This window comes from Drosophila kikkawai, chromosome 3L (assembly GCF_030179895.1).
Source record: "Drosophila kikkawai strain 14028-0561.14 chromosome 3L, DkikHiC1v2, whole genome shotgun sequence".
NCBI lineage: Eukaryota > Metazoa > Arthropoda > Insecta > Diptera > Drosophilidae > Drosophila > Drosophila kikkawai.
This window is the reverse complement of record NC_091730.1, coordinates 20250703-20270979: the sequence shown is the minus strand read 5'-3', so window position 1 is coordinate 20270979 and position 20277 is coordinate 20250703. Positions and strand designations below refer to the sequence as shown.

At 40.5% G+C, this 20277-nt stretch overlaps 1 protein-coding gene across 5 annotated transcripts in view; it reads right to left on the bottom strand.

Annotated features, from left to right (window-relative positions):
- LOC108078865 (capon-like protein) overlaps positions 1-20277 on the bottom strand; it is a 48571-nt gene that overhangs the window by 12073 nt on the left and 16221 nt on the right. For 2 of the 5 annotated variants that reach the window (XM_017172978.2, XM_017172975.3), the window contains exons 3-5: positions 3882-3953; positions 3039-3134; positions 2810-2977 (exon numbers count right to left, since the gene is read on the bottom strand). In XM_017172978.2, coding sequence (XP_017028467.1) covers positions 2810-2977; positions 3039-3134; positions 3882-3953 — 336 coding nt within the window. Of the gene's footprint in view, positions 1-1064; positions 1151-2809; positions 2978-3038; positions 3135-3881; positions 3954-20277 lie in introns of those variants that run through there. The other 3 variants (XM_070285287.1, XM_017172972.3, XM_017172973.3) reach the window with 2 other exon arrangements.

Sequence of the window (20277 nt, the reverse complement as noted above, 5' to 3'; positions counted from 1 at the left end):
GGCACAGCCATTTTTGGGAAATGGAAAACGGCTAAGAGAATAAGGCATTGTGTGGTTTTCCCCCGAGGCAATGCCTTTGCCAGAGACAACAGGTAAATTAAAATACATATTCTCCATTTTCTGTGAACTATTTGCCATAATTTGCGGATCTTTAGGAACCCAACTCAATGTTCATAAAAATATTTGTGGATTTTTCGGCTGTCAAAATTCGACTTCTTCTTCTCTTGTTGCTTGTGGAAACCATATACAATATAGGTATAAATAAATAAGCTAAGCAGCGAAGGAGAATCATAAATATTTCAACAAAAATATCACGTGTGCGTTCGCCTTATTGACCATAATTCTATTTATTTATACCTGCCCCCTCATTTCCTGCGGCTACCTGTGGCGAGAGTAGCTCATTAAATGCGTGTTCACTAATAAACACTGGATTTTTGAAAGAAAGTACGTCATTGAGCTAAGTTTGGTTAGCCATCAATGAATAGACTTGGCCTTTAAGCAAGTGCACAGCATTTGCTTCCCCGAACTGGCACTTTCTAGGGGTTTCCTTTGGGGTTTCTCAAATCGTATAACTGTCCGCACTTTGCAAACTTTTTTCTTTATTTTTTGCAAGTGGCTGCGTGTTGCGGCTTTTCTCTGGTAATTAATTTTCTAGTCAATTTTCTGCTCTTTGGGCTCATTATTCAATGCTTAGCATTGTTTAAACGTATTGTTGCTGCTGTTTTTATCCGATTTAATGGCGTCAGCAAATGGCACGAAAAACCAATGACAAAACACTTTTCAGACTTGCGATTCTGCTGTTCTTTAATTTAAATATTTTTGAAAACATTTAATTTCTCGCCTCGCTGGGGATGATGATCTATGGCCACGTTAAAATATTTTCCTTAAAGCTGTGACATGCCATTGCCTGAATTTATTTCCCCGGTGTCACATCGCATGATTTTTCTTTGCTTCGCTTAGCAAGGGGCAGAAATTTCGTTTGGTTTTACATTTTATTTTAGCAAGTCTTTTATTTTTGGTATTATCTATTATTATTATTATTATTGCACTTCACTGTCACTCACGCACTCGTTGCATAATTTGGAATTATTTGAATAGAGAACGTTTCTTGGTTTTCCGCACGTCTGCAGGGGGACGCCGTCTAGAACGCACTGGACAAAGGCCGAACTGGGAGAGGAGATTGCCGATCGATGGACCGCCTTGTAGCCGGCGAAAATGTAGAAGCTTTTCCCCGGAGCTTTTCCGCTCAGCTGTTGGCACGATCATTGGCTACATGCTGCGTTTGTTTTGGTCGTTGTTCCCCCGATAGATGGATGGATATATCGCAGCGATCGAAGAACCCCTCCTGGGGCCGGTCCAACTTGGCGTATGCGTGATTGCAGCTCCCCGCGTGACGTCATTGCTTTGTGTTTCGCGGAAGTAAACAATAGAGGCGGCTCTTAGCTTTGACTCTTGTTAAAACCCATAAATCATACACATTTCAGCACATTGTCTGCCCGTGTGTTTATATGTTCATTCAGCTCCGCGAATTGCGTTGCATTTGGTGGGTAATATAAAGGCACTTCTAACGCCGCCTCAGGTGCAATGGGTTAAGCTTTTCCTTTTGACGCAAACGATTTCCACACGTGCACAGGGAGAGCGAGAGTGTTCAGAGATAATTCCTATATTTATGCCCATATATCTGCATCTCCCCGGCTCCTTGTCCTGGCCTTAATTTCTTGTGTCACTTGTCAGGCATTTCGACAGCCCGACACGGACTGCCTTCAGATGTATTGGAATTCTTTCCCAGAAATTCTTTGCCCGCCTGTTAATTAGAAAACCAACAAAAAATAGAAATGCCAACTTGACATTGTCTGCGCAGTGAAATGAAGTTGAAGGCCAGACACACAGGCATACGGAATACCAAGAAAGAAATTTTGTCTGACTTGGAATTAATCGAGAAACCGCATTCGGTTTGAAATCAAAGAAAATGCATTTCCCACAGGCACAGGCACCCGTGCGGCCCCCACAAAAGTAGGAATACGATTTATTTATTTGGCAAATCTCGGAGGCAACTTAATGGGGGAGGCGTGATGTCGCCTCGAGAATATGGGAGAATCTGGCCAGAACTGCGGGTTGCCGCCGGCCATATAACACGGAAATAAATAGAAACGACTGATGGACAGTTGCGCCTTACTTTTCGCCCGATTTTTGTTTAGATCCCCGTGCGCTGTAATGGTAATGGCCAAATGAAAAATTGGTCTAGACTCCACAGACATTGACAATGAAAAATAACCATGGAATTGCTGGTTCGAAATGGAAAATGAAATGGAAAGAGCAAGTGCTGAAAGTGTTTGTAAATTACCTAGTATTCAGACTAGAGTTTAAATGATATTAGATCCTTATAAATCCAATTACTAAATTTCACAATTTTCTAAATCCACATAAAGTAGATCACAATTATACAGCACATCCAATAAACTGCACTTGGCTCTTTATAGAGCACCAAATAATTTGTTTCTGTTTATTTGCTAGTTGTTTTCGTTTCGGTTTTCCAATGCTGGATACAAGCCAAAATTATGCATACGTGTAGACATTTTGCACAAGACCGGAGCTCGTATTTATAGATAATCCATGGGTGGCGACGGTCCCAGGGGGGCTTCCCCCTGGCATGGGTAATGTCAAGTAAGTCACATGTACATTGCCTGCATTATGCGAAATGCGGTCATAAACATTTCACTGGCCAAGTTAATGGCAAAACCTAAAACTTATTCTATATTCCCTCGAAAAAGTCAAATAAACAACAACAGAAATATCTCAGGATTCTCACCTTTTTGTGACTTTTGAAGACGGAACACTTGAACGTATCCGTGCTGGCATCGCGCGCTATATAGCTGAATATCTTGAGATCGCTGCTGTCGTGGGACACGTAGAATATTCTATAGATGGGATGATTGAGCAACTCGATTTCCTCGGGGTCATTTGTCCAGTTCTTTTTCTAAAATCATAAGAAAAATTAAATAAATAAATAAGGTAAATATTAAATGACATTGACTTACTTTTCGGCGGCGTTTTTTGAGCACAACGCGCACGCCATTTACCGATATGTGAATGGTGACCTTTCGCTTCTTCAGATTCTGCACTTTGCACTCGTACTGTTGGGAGGGGGAAATGGTGGTCAATTTAGTTAGAAAAGTCTAAAAATCCCATAACAATATTTTGTTTCTTTGACTAAATAAAACTAATAATACTAAATAATAACCGTTTTTCTCAATAGTTATTTTCCGAGTGTGTTTTCTGTGTGGGGTAAGAGGGAAATTGGAACCACGTAATTCCAGAATTTTCAATTAACGTTTGACTGCCTGTGACGGCTCGCCTAATGGCAAAGACATGACAATAACAAGCGCCGAATTCTCCACGTCTCCCGCTCCTGGCTGACAGACAAGGCTAATACGGAATATAACCCACATACACTCCCAAACTCACACTCACACCCTGCGAGGAGTTGGCCGGGCTAACACGGTTTAAGCCAGGACACGCACGACTTCTCGGCACCGAGGAAAAGGGAAAGAATAAACAAGCCTCGTTACTTTTTATGCTACTAGAATGTATATTTTTTGTTAGCCAGCTTTTACTCTGTTTCGCTTTTGGCCATATATGTAACTGTTATCAAAGTATGTGACTTTGGCAAACAGAAAGTGTTGCCTGCTTTTTCGGAAGCGAAGAGGAAATTTCGGGGGAGAAATTTAAAACCGCCTTCGGCCCGGATAAAAAGTTCCTTTAATTGGCAGCCGGAGATGTGCATATCCCACGGAAATCTGTTAACTTTTCAGTCAGGATTCAAAATTTAACTGGCGTCCCACGCGGCGTATGCTTAATAGATTTCCCACATGTTGACTTACCCTTATGCGCCGCATGGCCTGAACGATCTCGGCTCGAGTGTTGGGTCGTGGCACCTCCTCCCAGCCGACAAACTGCAACGACACAGAGAGAGAGAGAGAGAGAGAGAGAGAGAGTGGTTATTATGTTATTGTTTAAGGTCCAAACAAAGGCTCAAGTTAAACAAGGCCTCAAAGGAGACTCAAGAGCCACTCAGCTGGAGTGGCAGCAGGCTTTAAATTAAATAATTTAAGAGGGGAAACTGTGGTTGAAATGGGTTTACATTTATAGAGAAAAATATATTTTTAATTATAGGAAACCTGGTTGAAAATATGGGTAAACGTTGGACTTTGCTTAAATTAAAATGTATATATATAAGAATAATATCAAGTAAATCTTTATTAAGTAAATCAGCCACAGCGGAAATTCCACTTCAAAAATGTTCTCAAAATATATAAAGAAAAATTATACGAAAACTTATTTAAATATAGTAAAGCGATTCTGTTGCCAACTGAAAAACAGTCTCGACACACTAAACTGCATTTATATTTATAGTTTTTCTGCATTTTCTAAATTTAAATGACAATCTGCCCTTTGTCAAATTCTTCAAGGGGAAACCTCCATCAATTTGCCAGCTTAAATCCACTTTTTTTATTTTGCTGTCACTCGGGAATATAAACATTTTTAGTGATTCTCGGGGAAATTTATGGCCAAAAATGAATTCAAACTGCGGCGACAACAACAATAGCTCGTAGTTGCGATTGTTTGAAAATAAAAATTGCAATTTTAATGCAGAATGCAGCTCAAGGTTAACAAATGCGTAGATATGGACCTAGATTTGCGAATTTTATTACGGTGACAACAACAATTTAAATGCTAAATGACATGGCAACAACAAGCGCAGAGAGAGAGAGTGAAAGAGACGCCGACTGACAGTGACAAAATGTGCATGAGATAGCAGCCACGCCTCCACCGCCGCCCCCCATTTCGCCAAATAAATACTATATATATAAACAGTTTCCAATGTGCGACAAATAACGAAGAACACAACAATGAAAATAAATATTTATGGAGAGGAGTATCTTTTCGGGTGAACAGCCTTTCGCCTCATCAAAAAAAAGCTGGCATCCTTTTATTTGGAAGGGAAAACTTTAACAATATTTTTCGTGGGAACACTGCCATCTATTTATGGGGCACCAGCATATGTCTATTCTCCCTGATCTATGTCGAGTTATGGTAAACAAATAGCTAGATTTTTTCCTGCTCCACATTGCTGGGATTTTCTGCGAATGCTAATTCTCTGAATGCTAATATGATAAATGTTCTGGGTTATGGCGTGTGTCCAATCAATATATTTCAGAAAAAACCACGCCCCAAAAATAGACCAAGACTAATGTTTTTATTTCGGCAGAAAATAGATTTTAGCAAATTATGAAGGAAAACAGAGTTAATGCTTTCGCTGATTGATTTCCACCCACACTGTGATTAATTGCCATATGCCCTAGAATGTTTACTTCTCGCCGAATATACACTTACGATTATGCAGATGTTGAATCAAATATTTATATGGTATATATATATTTTAAACCCTGTCGTTCGCGTATAAATAGATATTTGCATGCCATTACCATTGAAGGGCCATGAAACGAAGCTTTAAAACTCCCCACAAAAGCCATCCGGCAGTGAGCCCATAAAAAGCCATTTACAAAGCGGAAAGCAGCCGAAGATGAAGCCTGGAAAAATGGAAAAAGAAAACTCACAGAGGAAAAAAAAAGAAAATCCGAAAGGGAGGCAGAGTGAAAGCTAAAACGAAACTCTCACTCTCGCCCACAAATATTTGGATTGCATTAAATTCATGCAAACACAAAGGATAAAGGATACACAGAGCGCTTATCCTCTCCAGCTAGACAAATCCCCGCGCAAATAAAATAAAAAGAAAACCAGCTACAGGACCCGCTCTGAGCTGGCAAAACGTTTCGCTCACTGCTTTCCTCGCTTTTCCAAGGGTTTTCCTCTGCCATTCGCATCCTTTTTTTTCACTTAAAAACCATTTCAGTGCGACGGCTCTATGCAAATAGCCGCTGGACTTTGTTCGTCGCTTCGTTTAAATTCATTTACTTTGATTAAAACCCAGGCCAAGAGCGGACCCTTCCTTGGGTGGAGGAGTAAACTTTTATGTCTAGGCCATGGAGCGGTATAAATTTTACTTGCTGCCGAGTTAATAATTTGTTTTTAAGCCATAACTTTACCTGGGAAAATGTTTACATCCACTCACAGAAAATATCTGTGAAGTAGCTTCTAGAAAATATATTATGGCACTGTTTTAATTTAAGAATATTCATTAAAATTGATTTATTTAACTTTTTTTTTAGTGTCGTGGTACGAATATCTATAAGAAAGTTTGGAAAATCCTTTATAGTATTTTCAAATATTTTATTTATTAAAAAAAAACTATTAAATATCCGTTTTCATTCAAAGTGTATGAAAAAGTATTCTTGAACATAAAAAGATTTATTTGATATATCCAGAAGCTCAATTTTCAATAATATTCCCATTCAATTTCAAACCTTTTTTTCCCGTATAGACAATTAATGGCTCCCAAGGTTTATAACCCGCATTACGTTTATTGGTCAAAGTCAGAGGTTTGTTGTTTTTAAAAAGGAGTTTTTACCAAAACATCTCACGTTCCTGGCGCTTTCCCGGCCTCTGTTTTACCTCCGATTAATTGCGTGCACTGCAATCGATTTTCCCCCACTTCGAGAGTTCTATTTTCAAATATTTGTTTATTTATATATTCGATCGTTCGGTTGAAAGACAAGTGAAAAGTCAAAAGCTGGCCACGTTTGCCGGCATGACGTCAGCCATGGTGAGGCGTGTGCTCAAGGTGTCCTGAGAAATCACCTGCCATTTGTGCCTTTGACCCGACAAAAAGCAATTAAGCTTAAAGTCATCCTTAAAAATCACCGACATAGATCATCAAGGAATTGAATGTTGAATTAAGAGATTTGCAGGGGGTGGAGGAGGAGGTGTGGCCATCAAATGGAGCGACTGTGGACCGGGTTTAGCCGACGGCCAACGACAAACAGATTAGAACAGCTTAGTTTGCCCGCAAAAAATATGCGAAAAATGAATAAAAGAAAACCCCGAGAGCGGCGCATAAAAAATCTGGAAAAGGATTTGGTTTTTGGCTCGCCGTTTCAGCCGTTTCTTTTTAGCCGCTCCAGCCTTTCAGCCTTTTTCGCCATGGCTAATGGCGCTCCGGGCTGGACCAGCTTTCATGTTCAGCAGCCCCTTTTGCTCTTTTGGATTTTGCCTTTCAACAATGCGAAACATTTGTTTGTGCAGCTTTTTCTCCGCTTTTCCTGCTTGGCCCGCTTTCCCAGAAGGAAGCGTTGAAAACATAATTTTTCTCGGTTTATTTACAAAAATAAAAAAAATAAAATGCGTGTGTACACGTAGCCCCTGACCCCGCGCTGGCACATAACTGGCGCAATTTTTTGTCGCACTGCCGCAGGGCATTACAATTTGTATTATTTCTGTTTTACATTTTTTGGTTAATCCTGGGAAAGGGTATGTGGCTTGACAGGGTACAAAATGTATTGAATAGGCAGGGAAGTCCCTTTGAAATCTGATTAAAATTTTGCTGTGTTAGTATCTTGTAAAAGAATTTAAGGAACTTAAGAAGGTTAAATCCTAATGGATTTATGGGAAATTTAAACGTTACGTCTTTAAATTACAATAAAAGAATAAAGTACCAATAAATAAATATCTCTGTTAATTAAAAAAAAAAAATTTAAGAAATATTTTGGTGGAATAAAAGATGTCCAAGTGATGTACAGATACCATGTACTTTTACATCAAACATCACTCGCCGCTACACCCCTTTTTTAAAGCGTACTTTTGGGGATTCACATGATTTATTTCTGGCGTACATTAAAAGCTTTTCCAAATACCCAAAGGGGCAACTTTGCTCTCCAATCCAGAATTTTATATGCAATATGAATTATGAAAGGGAACAACTTTAATTCAGTTATTCGTGTGTTTTATTCACTTCCCTGTTAAACATTGGCAATACATGTGTTCGCAAGCCACAAAAAAAAAGCAATGCATAGTTTTTAGCGCTGGTAAATAAAGGAAAAAGTGAGGGGAAATGTGAGAGTGTGGAAAATTGCGGAAAAGCTCGCTCTCCCTAGTACTATATCCCCCTTGTGTGGCCAGTAATTCAACATGTGTAAGAAATTTAAAAATTAATTAGGAAAAAAAAGAAGAACAATTTTAAAACGAAATGAAATGTTGTTGAAGACTGCACGAAAATAGATCAAGTCGTCGTCTGGTATTTATAAGCAGTAAATTGATGCTGTTTATTGAAACATTTAATTGGCCACTTTGAGAGCTCTTCAATGGAAATTCGTTTTAAAATTGTTGATTGGGAATTTCATGTGTTGTTTTTTGTTTATCGATGGGGTTGAGGTTAAAGAACATTTATATTTTATAAATGTTACCAGAGAGTAGTTCCTTATCTTGTTTGTATGGTATCTTAAAGCGTAACGAAGTAAAAACATTAAATAAGGAAAATCAACAGAGCAAACTTAAACCTGAAGTGAAGTGCAGAAGCTGAGGGGAAGCCCAGCTCCAAGAATTTCCGCTAATAATGTTAATTCCATTGCCACCTTCAGAGCCCCAAACCAGCCACTCCACCCAAACCTCCAGGAAAACTTGCCACAGATAATCAGCATCTCTGGCTTGTTCTGCACTTCCTCCTGCCTTTTGTTTTGCTTTCATCTCGGTTTTAGTTTTGCTGCGTCCTGCGTCCTTCCTTTCTTCCACGCTGCCTTCCTGTACTGCGTTGCGCAACTTAACTTCCTTGGGGTTTACCACCCATCAGGCCCGCTTTTCAGGCCATTTCATTAGCATCATCCAGACCAGCCAGCCAGGAGGAGCAACTTAATGAGATGGCGTGCAAAAGTTTCGGCTGTCTTTCTGGTTTCTGCGTTATGCATAACTTTGGCCATTTGGCTTGTGCTTAATTTAAAACAATTATTTGACGAGCTGTAAGTGGCCGAGGCCGCAGGCCAACTGAACCCAACCCAAATCAAAGGTGGACCGAGCTAAACCAAGTCAAAAGACCATCCGAATTCCCACCCAAACGAAACTAACCGAGCTGCAGGTTTTCACCAACTCTATATACATCCATTCAGGCCAAATTGCAGTTGGCCAAAATGCAAATCGCTTGGCCAATAGCACGCCCATCCCTATTATATCTCAACTATGATAATTTGCTGCTTTTGGCAGTTTTCTCGACGCGAGGGGAACGCCGAGCTGCAACTAGCTGCGAACATTTCCGCAGCTCAAATGCAAACTGCAAACAAATGAGTTTGTCTGGCCGTATAAATCATGTCGTGGGATTTGGGGTTAGAAGAGTGAGCCCCCCTGCTGCAGAGCCCCTCTCCAGTAACTCCCCTTTCTTATCGGCTGCTCTGCAGTAAAGTGCAAAGTCAGGCTGCCTAAGTGGCGTGAAGTGAAATGCTTTCTTTTCGCCAACACTCGCGGCAACAAGTTAAGTGCAAGTTAAATCAACAACTGCATTTCCACCGTGCTAAACACACCGAGCAGTAGAAGAAGACGAAGAAGAAGCACTCATTGCTTTTGTTTTCATTTATTTTTTTTTTTTTAGGTGCAAATTAAATGGCCAAGTGAGGGTACACTTGGGAAAAACTAAAGAAGTTTAAACAGAATATTATAAAATACATTTGGATTGTCATCTTAATTTACTAGGATTTTTGTTAAAGCCAAAAATAAGTCAAATATCTTGTCATAGATCTCAGCTTCTGCTGACTTTGGCTTAGTTACCACCAAGTAGCAGCCAGAACCCTTTGGGAATTCCAACACTTAAATAAATTTAAATTTATTTTAATGCTAAACTATTTTACAAAATAGCAATACTTGCCGCCTTAAAGCCCAGACCAACCACCAAAGATCTCTGCTTTTCTTTACTTTGGATAAGTTACCTCTAGGTAGCAGCCAGAACCCTTTGAGAATTATAATGCTTTAAGTACTAATATCTTATATTTTTCCCCCAATGACAAAATATTAGTACTTGTCACCTTAAACTAAAGCCCACAAATCCCTTCCAAGAGCTCAAACTTCTGTGATAAACCCTATTCCACACTTTAAACAATGATAAATACCTTATCATTTTTTGAACAAGTCTCAAATCCAAATATTTGCCATACAAAATTTTTTGTTTTCTCTGTGCTAAAGAGTCTTAAAGTTTATTATCCTCCGGTTCGCCGTAAAACTGCATGTGTGAGTTGGGTAATAAAAACCACAGAGAGACAGAGAGACTTGCTTTCTTCTGGCTGCCAATTTGCATAAGCCGGGTGTGGGGTATCTTTTGCTTTGATTAACCCCCGCCAAAGAGTGTCTGTGCGATTGTAGGTATTACTCACCCATTTTCTGTCAATGCCTAGCAACGTAATAAGCCATTTCCGGTGAAGAGAAAAAATCATACAAATTATGCTTTGTGCTTTATGCACTTCACACTCCAAGCCCATAAAGCTCTAAGCCAATAATAAACGACTCCAAAGAAATGGAAAAGCCACGAGGAAAACGCAACGAAACCCATAAACAATTATCTGAGGAGAGATAATAAAGCATAGGGGCGGAGGGCAGGGCCATATAGCTGCATTCTTTGTTTGTTCTTTGTTACGACTTTCGCCTCACTTCATTAACTCCTCCCCTCCGCTCAATTGTAGAGTGTCAAGTTTTATTGGTTCCACGGGTTAAATTCCCGACAGACTGGGAAAAAGTAAAAGTTTCTCTTGGCTGCTGTCCAGCCACTGACCTATATATATCTAGCAGTATCCCACAGATATTTCGGTTCGGCTCAGTTCGGTTCTCTATAAACAAAGCGGGTCGAAACGAAATGTATTATGCAAATGCAGCTGCTGCCACGCCGCAGCATACAAGAAATGCATCATGATACGAGTATTTATATTATGATGAGGCAACCATGTCTCTCTCTCTATCTATGGGTTGTGTGCTGTGTGTGTGTGTTGTGTGTGGGTGCTATGGGTAAGTGAAATGTGCTGTTCGATGCTGTTCAGGGAATACCGAACCCAGACAATGGACATGCCTTGTTCTCCGCTTGTAATTGCAAATCAAATGAGCTACGATTAGACAGACAGACTGACTGGGTCGTGTTCATCTTGGATTTAGGATTGTTGGGGGTTTGGGAGTAAGGGTTTTTAAAGAGTTTTTCTGAACTTGATTTGGCTTTAATTTAGTCACCAATAAAGTGAGCTGGTTTAAGACAAGTATATGCTATTCAGACCCAAAACATCTCTCTTTAGATTCTGGCTACTGTGGCTTTGCCTTTAGTTCTAGCTAACTTCAAGTGCCATAACATCTACGCAAAAGTTTCCCCGAAATCGAATTGCTTTCCAAGTTGGAGTTCCCATTTCAAAGGAAGCGCCGGTACCGCAGCGCCGGCCAAGTTTTTCCGAGTCAAAGGTAAAATCAATAAACCAGTTACCGTTTGGCCAGGACCAGAACCTCCCCCGATTACCAGCAACCCTCGAATTTGGCCATAAACAATTGTGAGGGCGAGTAGTAGTGGGCAACGAGGGCGACAAAGCGTACACGAGTGGCCCCATAATAACAAAGCAGAAAATCAATTGGAAGTACTTAAGCAAACAATGGACCAAAGTAATGAAAGAACAGCCCAGTAACCAAAAAAAAACATATATACAAAGGAGAAAAAAAAGAAAACAATAAAAGCCTCTTTCCCAAAACTCCCCGCTCCCTTTCTCTTTCTCTTTGGTTCTTTTATTTGGTAACAAGTGACGTCTAATTTAGCACAAGGCGATTATTTAGATATCAGAAGAGCAGCACTACCTGCAATTACCTGTTCACAGAGAGAGAAAAATCTATTAAATTCTTAAATATACATAGAGTTTATATAAGTTTCAAAAACTATATAAAACTTTTTAGGGAACTGAAGGGTTTCATAACATTAAACCATATTCTAAGCATTAAAATAACCTTTTATTTATAAAATATATAATTTTACCAATCTTAATATTCATTTTACTTTAAGTTTATACTAAATTAAAATATACTGCTTCAATTCACATTGGTTTAAAATATAATTAGAGATATAGTTGATAATTATTAGCCAAGCTCTGTTATTATTTGTCTTCACCAAGAACCAGAACTCAAAAGAGGAGCCAAAGCCAAAGCGCAAACAGAAATTAAAATAAATAAATTGCGTGCCCCTCTCGCAAACACGCACACACTGACGCTTACACGCAAAATGGGCGAAGAGCACGGGGCGTATGAGTAATGCGTCACAGCAGCTAAACGAGCGGAAGCGTTTAATTAGCAGCTTTAATAATTCAATCAGCGTGGTTATTCCTCTCCGCTTATACTCCCCTCCGCTGACCACTAATTTTTATACAGCAATTTAACCATGTTATTATGATTATTTGCCGTTGTTGTTGTTCCGTTTTCGGCGGGTGTAAATTTCACAAACAACTGCTAAACAGGCTTAAACGCTTGGCGCCTCGAATTATGCCAATCTCAATTTTCCATGGATTTGCTATGGCCACCCGCTTGGTCGTCGGTCACACATTTTATTGAACGACCTTAATATCGAGGGGTGGTGTGGGTGTGGGAGTTGCGGCTCCCTTTGAAATGAATCGTGTGGCTTTTCGAGGGTGGCTTGCGAGCTGTTTTTGGGGTGCACAACGACGGGAACGAGTGGAGCAGTGGTTTCTGCCTTGCCACCTGCTGGGTTTCCAGGACTTCAGCTTGGCTGTCTTTGCCTTGGGTTAATGAACTCCCCCTAATTAGGTTAGCGGTTAAGCCCGACCAAAAATACTGCTTACAGAATGCAAATTAGTCAGTACATTATCGGTTTCATGTTTTTTTCTCACACACACACTCTGGAGAGAAATCATTTCTTATTAAATAGACTTTAAAGCGTTTGAGCTGCGAATGCTCAATGCACGTATATGGCGAAAATTGCATCGCAATAAATTTCCGATGACCACGGCAATGGTCACTATCCAATGGGCAATGGCCAACAGCCGGAGGCTAGGCAATGAGCTGAGCTGAGAGTGTTTGCCGCGACTGCTTAATGAAAAAGTAGCCAGTCGGGGGAATAGCAAAAACGAGCTAAGGCAAAGGCAAGGCAATGCCTAGTCGATGGCCATTGATGTCCAAGAACAGACAAGCTTAGAGCCAGCTAGAGAGTTCCATACACTGAGAGAATAAACACACCGAAAAGGAAAACCATTCATTTATAAGATACATAACAATAATAGCTGCAATCCATTTAAAAATCTTTATTTTGTATTATTTATAAGGAAATCTAATCTAATAATATATTTAATATTCCCAAATATCTTTAATTAATCTTTTTTAAATTCTATACTTATTTTTCTTAAAGTATTCTCTGTGCATAGAAACGCAACGTGAAGAAGCAAGACAGACAGAAATAGCCAGACGAAGTCTCAGTTGGAGACTGTGTAAAAACCATCAAAGCCAGCGCCAAATGTTGGCTCAAGCCTGGCAAACATGGCCATGTCCAGTATGTGCGTTTGCATCTTTTGCTTTTTTCTACCTGCAACCGACTTTTGCCCACTCCACTGCCCTCCACTTTATCCCACTCTAACCCGCTCTCGCACCATTCCTAGTCCATTCAATCCATGGCCAAATCGACGCTGCAGCTGAGCTTTGATTTGATGACCGTGTGTCCCCATGTTCGCTTTCTGTTTCGCCTCCATCTCCACCTCCAGCACCGACTCCATCTCCATCTCCATTTCCATCGAGCATTTCACTTTGTGTCGCCTGCGAACGAGTGAAATCCCGAGTCTCGTCTGGCAATCTGTGGATCAGCCTAAATGACTGCATCCGCCGTGTGAGAGAAGAATCTTCTATCTGCTATGAAGTAATTTCATGCCACTTGGCATAGCTAAAACGAACTGGACCGTAATTATATTCAATTCTAGATGGTTGCAAACACAAGGAAAAAATTTAATGTACTTCTTAAAATAAATTAAACGAAATAAAATAAGTTTTTTAGATGCTTAAAAATGTATAGAACTTTACAACAATTTATGCTTTTAGGGGAATAAAGGTAGTGTCAAAATAACCATAATAACAAATTTATTACAAAATTTATCTCTATTCCTTTTACTTTTTTAACAATATAAATTCCTTAAAAAAAGCATACAAAACTCTCATAAATTTCTCTCTGTGCTCACCTCAAGAGTAAAACTAATTTCAGACATGATGCCAAAATGATAGCAAAAACACACACACAAACAGCACCGATCCGATCCGATTCGGATCCAGTTTCGTTATTGTTCTCGCTTGGAAGCGGCGTCAATTGCCTAACTAGAACAAAGGCATCTGTAGTGCAGATTCCCCATTAGCAGAGCAAATATAATTATTACCAAGGCTAACTGGGGCAGCAAAAATGCCAGGAAAAGCCCGGAAAAGCCGATGCAGGGGCCGGGGCAGAGGCAGAGCCAAAGCTGAGCCATGCAGAGCGCATAAATGCATGTTAAAGTCAATTTATGCAGGCCAGACAATGCAGCTTAGATCCTCTTGGCATCCACTTTTGTGCCAGGTACAGATTGTGCACAAACATGGCCAACACACACACACACATACAGATGGCATTCCCAAGGGTAGGGGGCCAGGACACGTGCTTGTTAGCGTAATATGAACACCTCAATGGCTGCTCCTGCTGCCCCGTTTGAATATGTTAAGTGGCAGGCAACCAGGCTGGCGGGACAACAGTGCGTATGAACGATATATGCATTCCAACAGCTCACATGGCTGGGCAATTTCAATGGAATGCAATTTGCCGTACTTCAACCTTTCTTGCAATTAATTTCGGCCCGCTCGGCGATGAAAGAAAGTCGAAATCCTATGACAAATGGCCACGGCAAGACATGGACAGAAGTTGCAAGACGAATGTGCAGCGTTTTCTCGAAATTTGACAGCTCCGCCGACATGTGAAGGCGAAACTTGTTCAATTTACCGCCAAAGTTCGCGCCCAAAGTGTTGTGAAGAAAAGCATTTTTCCAGCGCGAAAGTTTTCCAAGAATGACATTAAATTTTGATGTCAGCGCAACTAAACAAAATGATGGAAAATTTTCCACTTGAGCCAGACTTTAATTTGACTAATACAAAAAAATAAGCCGAAAATCAATATGCCAAACGTGTGGCCCCGCCGGAAATGTAGCGGGTCGTAAAAGAAATGATAAAATGAGTAATATTTCTCTGTGTTTTTTCGGGGACACTGCCTAATGACACGCAACTTGGGAGTTATGATAAAGGGTGTGGCCAAAAAAGAATTGGGCTCGCCTTGGGGGAAAAGCCGAAAAGAAAATGTAGCCCGAGATATCTGGCCTCCCTGTAGCGATCTGTTAATGATACTTTCCCGGTGAAAAGCTTTAGCTAAATGGCAAAAAAAAAACGAAACAAAACGAAGTCGAAACGAGGACACGCACATTATATAGCAATTTGTGAGCTGCAACTGCAACTGAGCAACAACAGTCATAGTCGCAGCAAAAAAAATTGTAAACTTCGCCCGACTTTCGCGTCTGAAAGGCAAAAAGTATCGAGCAATTTGGATTTTGGATTGGGGGCCACTTTTTAGACGCTTTTTGTTGGCCATTTAGCCAATTGCTAGCTCACGCAACTGGAATGCCCCCATAAGGACATTGCAACAATTGAGTGTATTAGTTGTTCGTGAGAAAAGCCAATGTCAAGGTGTCCGGAACGATTTTCTATTAATACCTGTTGGCGCGCTATTTATTTGTATTTTATTTCCAAATGAATTTCCTACCGTTCGATTGTTTGCTAAATACTCATTAATAATTTATAAGACAAACCGCAACGGAATGCAGCATGATTCACTCGATTCGCCATCGAATTGCAACCTACAAATAGCTGAAAGTTTCTCGCTAATTCGATTGTTCTGCAACATGAGCTCAGAAATTGTTTGAGAGCTTCCCCGGCTCCACTTTGCCTGCTTTTTTAATTAAATTTTTGTCAACCTACGGTAGAACGATGTCAAACGTTGGCTCCTCCGTTCTCTCTGCCATTTGCAGCCATTTTCCAAATGTCCGACCATTTTTTTTAATTGACAAAATTGATTAAAATGTTGCTTAACATTTTGCGCCAAACTGACATTTATCTTAATTGCTGGGAAAATGTCGTTTGGAAAATAGAAAATGCCCCCGAAAACGGACGCCAATGAAATGGGACACAGATCTGAAAGATGGAGCTCTTAATTAGATAATAGCAGTCAAGGCATTTTGTAAATTGAATTTTCAAGAGACAAATGGAACGAAGATACATAAAAGTTGGGGATATTTAAAAAGCATTTTCAATTTACATTTATTTTAGTTATTTTTGTTAAATATTTTTGTACATTAAAAGGAAGATATTTCACATTATTTAAATAAATAGCTGGTTGCTTCAATAGCCCCTATCTTGTCACGATTTTTCACTATCTATTTCTATATTTATGTAAACTTAAAGGGAGGTGTATCAGATTGTATAAATAAATAACAGCTTACTTTAATAACCCTTATCTAGTCATGATTTTTGACTATCGTAATAACATAATCCTTCAAAAATCCCATTGATGCTTGGCTATTGAATTGATGGAGTGAATAACAGTCTAGGCTCTTTGAATTCTCCTAAAAAAACGTGAAAACTCTGAACAAGACCTCACTTGCTATGTTAAAACCAATATCGTGTCATGTTTTTTGTGCTGTATATTTCACTCTCCTTTTGATGAGTTGGCCCACCCGGAATACAAAATCTCTTTCACAACATTCTCATGGCATTGTCCATGGATTTGGGCCTGCCGGCGCTTTTATTTTTATCATCGAAATTCAAAGATTCTCGTGGCTAGGCGTTGCCAAAAAAACAAAAAATATGATTTAGTTCTGGCGTTGATTCGGTTGTTTTTTATTTATTTATTTACGGTTGCCATTGAGCGACGATATCCACGCCCCCTGCGATATGTCCATGTCATTTGTTTATGTATTTCTTTATATATGTATTTTCGTTTCGCTTAAATATTTCATTTGCGGCACATTAAAGCAGAGTTAAGAATTTATGGCCCGGCAATATGTGGCAACTACTTCCGCTGGATGTCAAGCATGTGGCAGACAAATGCTCTGTGTGTTCCTCTCTGGCCCCACTCGAGTGCACTGCATTGCACTTGACACGTTTCCAAGGAGCGCTCCTAAGGACTTTGGACACTTTCCAAGGCACAGAAAAATCAGGAGCAACAGAAGAAGAAGGGAAATCCTGAGAGATTGCCGAGTGTGACTGGCATTTTTATAGGCTGCAGTTGAATTATCGACACATTTTCCGCAAATACACGAGAGCTTCGATTTCTGGCAGCCACACACTATTGACTTTCCCAGACTTCTCCAGCTCCTCAACCTCCCCTGTCGCTCGCATTTAACTAATCAAAAGTAATTTTAATCAAAGGAAACCCTCGCCGCAGGCCAGGGACAGATAACCGGTGAGCAGACAGCAGACGGAGCGAAAGCAATTAAAGCCACGTGCAAAGTTTGCCAAAGGTTAAGGAAAAGGAAAAGTTCTTCTAGGCTGTCTCTCTCAAGGAGGAGGCGGTGACTTCAAGAAGGATTGCTGCTCGATTTTTTTCGTATTTGTCTTGGCAAAGATCAGAGGGAAAAGTCCTGGCCAGGTCCTCAGCTAAAGTGGCCTGGGGACCTGGCAGGGCAATCCTTGGGGTGAAGCTCTGTCTCTCTCTCTACTCCGTAGAGATGTTGGGTTAAGCAAACTTAATTAATAAAAGAAAGAGGCAGCTGAAAGGAAGCTGATTGAAGGCGTGCATAGAAAGAAATTTACAGGGGTTAATAGGGAAATTTATTAAATGGAATAAAAGAAATAGTCAAGTTATAGAAATTTAATGAATTTGGGAATCTTCAAACTCTATTTTCTAATTTATTTTCCCTTAAAATTATATATATTCTCTTTAAGCATTTTATTGTTTACAACTATTTTTTCCCTGTGTATTAGCTCCCTGCGTGCGTTAGGCTCTGGTCCTCTGTGTGTCGTGCAATGAATCGAAACTCATTAAAAACTTTCGCTGCGGTTTCATTAAAGCCAGCAGCTGCCACGCCCACCACACACACACACACAACGCACAAACATTTCCGCCCTCCTCATTGTCTTCTATTAATATGTCAAGGTCTGGGCAAAAGCGCACACATTGTGCCGACAAATAAATTTGAATAATTAAAAGGCCCACAAAGAAAAACACACACAGGGACTCCTCAGGAGAGGCTGAAATAGATGCGGAACAGCTGTCCTTTTATTTTCGGCTAAATGCCAGGACAAGCTGTTGCCTCCCCGGGGATAGGGCATAGCCCCTTTCTATATTATTTAGAGAAACAGAGTCGCTGGCGGAGACAAATAAAGCAGAGATAATCGGACCGGCAAAGTGCACCGCCCCGCACAGACAATAGACCAAAGCGACAGCTTGACAAACTAATAACAAAAGGCGACCCGGCTGACAAACGCACTCGAGTTGGCCAAGGGCAAAAATAGCCGGCCAAGATCCCAGCTGCCAGATACCGGAGGAGCATACCCAGACCCGGAGTAAGTACTCTCCAGCTCTTCTCGGTTAGCTCATTAAAAATGAGAGCCACCGCCTTCGTATGCCAACAAGTGCCAAAGTCACAGTTTTAATTTACCATAGACAAGCTCTCTCTCTCGACTGGGCCAAGAAGGGTGCACACCGAGTTAGTTCTGTTTGTTGTCCTGGTCTTGGGCCCGGTTGTTTGCCTAATCCCGCTGAAGTACCCTCATCCATCCGAGACGGAGACGGAGATGAGGCCTCGCCCACATTACCAGCCAATTATGAGGAGGCTTACGGCCTCAGAAAGTTTTCAACTTTAAGCGACAGCTGACAGAATGTATTTTAATTAAAATTCAAAGAAAAACTCAAGGCTCGAATTCTGGCAAAACGCAAATTTAATTGAGCGCGGCCAGGACAAGGCAGGATACATTGCCTTCACGCCCTATAAACTCTCAAACAAGCAGATTCCGCTCTAGTTCCCATACATATTTAAAGCCAGCCATGGACCTAAAGATAAATCTTAAGGCTTGCAGGACTTGAAGAAATTTGTGTTATATATTTATACTATAAAACTAAAAGACAAACTAAAAAACTAAGTTCATAGCTGGTATAAAAAAATGTCCTTTCAATGAAAAGAGTGAAGAATAAAATTGTTATTTTAACAAGAATATCCTGTTCTTTATTCCCTCGAGACTCACTTAAAAGGGTAAAGTAGTTCCCTTCAAATTATTTTCTCAGGATTGCCCAAAAATATTCCTTTGAAACTGATAACCCTATGAACATATTCCACTCAAGTCCTGCCATAAGTTTCAAACAAACAGCCAAGAAAAAAATATACATAAAAGTCCAAAAGAAAAAACAAACAAGCTGCCTTAGAAATCTGTTAAAGTATTTTGAGGGAAAATAATTTTCGATGGGAATGCAAATGAATTGGTGGCTAATTGAAAAAGCTTTCAGCACGCGCGCTCTGTTTGCTGAAAAGGTCAAAAGAGCGCCGCGGCGAAGAATACACAAAACGTTGCGTATACGCGGCGTGGGTCGCACGCCTTTTCCTATTTGCAACAATTAGGCGCCAATCGCGGCCAATTATTAATTTGGCTTGGCTTTCAATTAAGCAATTTGGCGCCATGCCCCCCTCATTCTCAACCCCCCTCCTTCTTTGGGGCCCTCTAAAATTGTTGATTGTTCCCACAAGTTGATTTTTGGGTGGCGGAAAACACTGATGTGTTGGTTAGCAACAAAAAAAAAGCGGAACAAAAGGCGGAAGGCTGATGGCGGAAGGAAAATTGGTCCATTTATGGTATCGCACAATGCGGCGTCGTGTGTGCAATTTCTTACATTTTACGATTGGCAGGCGGGCGAGCACTGAAAATGCCAAAAACGTCGAAAACTTTTATGCTAATTTCCACCCACCGAAGCGGGAGCGGGAGACTTGCGGGAAAACGCGAGGCGGAACTGGATCCCAGCATCAAGTGGAAAACTTTCACAGTATCCACCGTCGACACAGTGTCGAAGAAATGTTTGTTTAGAATTTGGCAGAGCGTTATTTATGGCCCAATAACTTTTAACTTCACATGCGGCCCCTTCGCAAAATGCAAATTAGTTGCCATTTGGCCAAGACTCACGTAGAGCCGTAGCGCACAATGGGGCCAAATAAATTTAATTGAAAAGCCAGGCGGCGGCGGTCAAGGGGCCGAGTGCTTTTCAGTTTTTCCCTCCAGCAGGGCAGGTAAAAATTACTTCTTAAAGTCCAGCAGCAGCAGCAGCAGGACTGT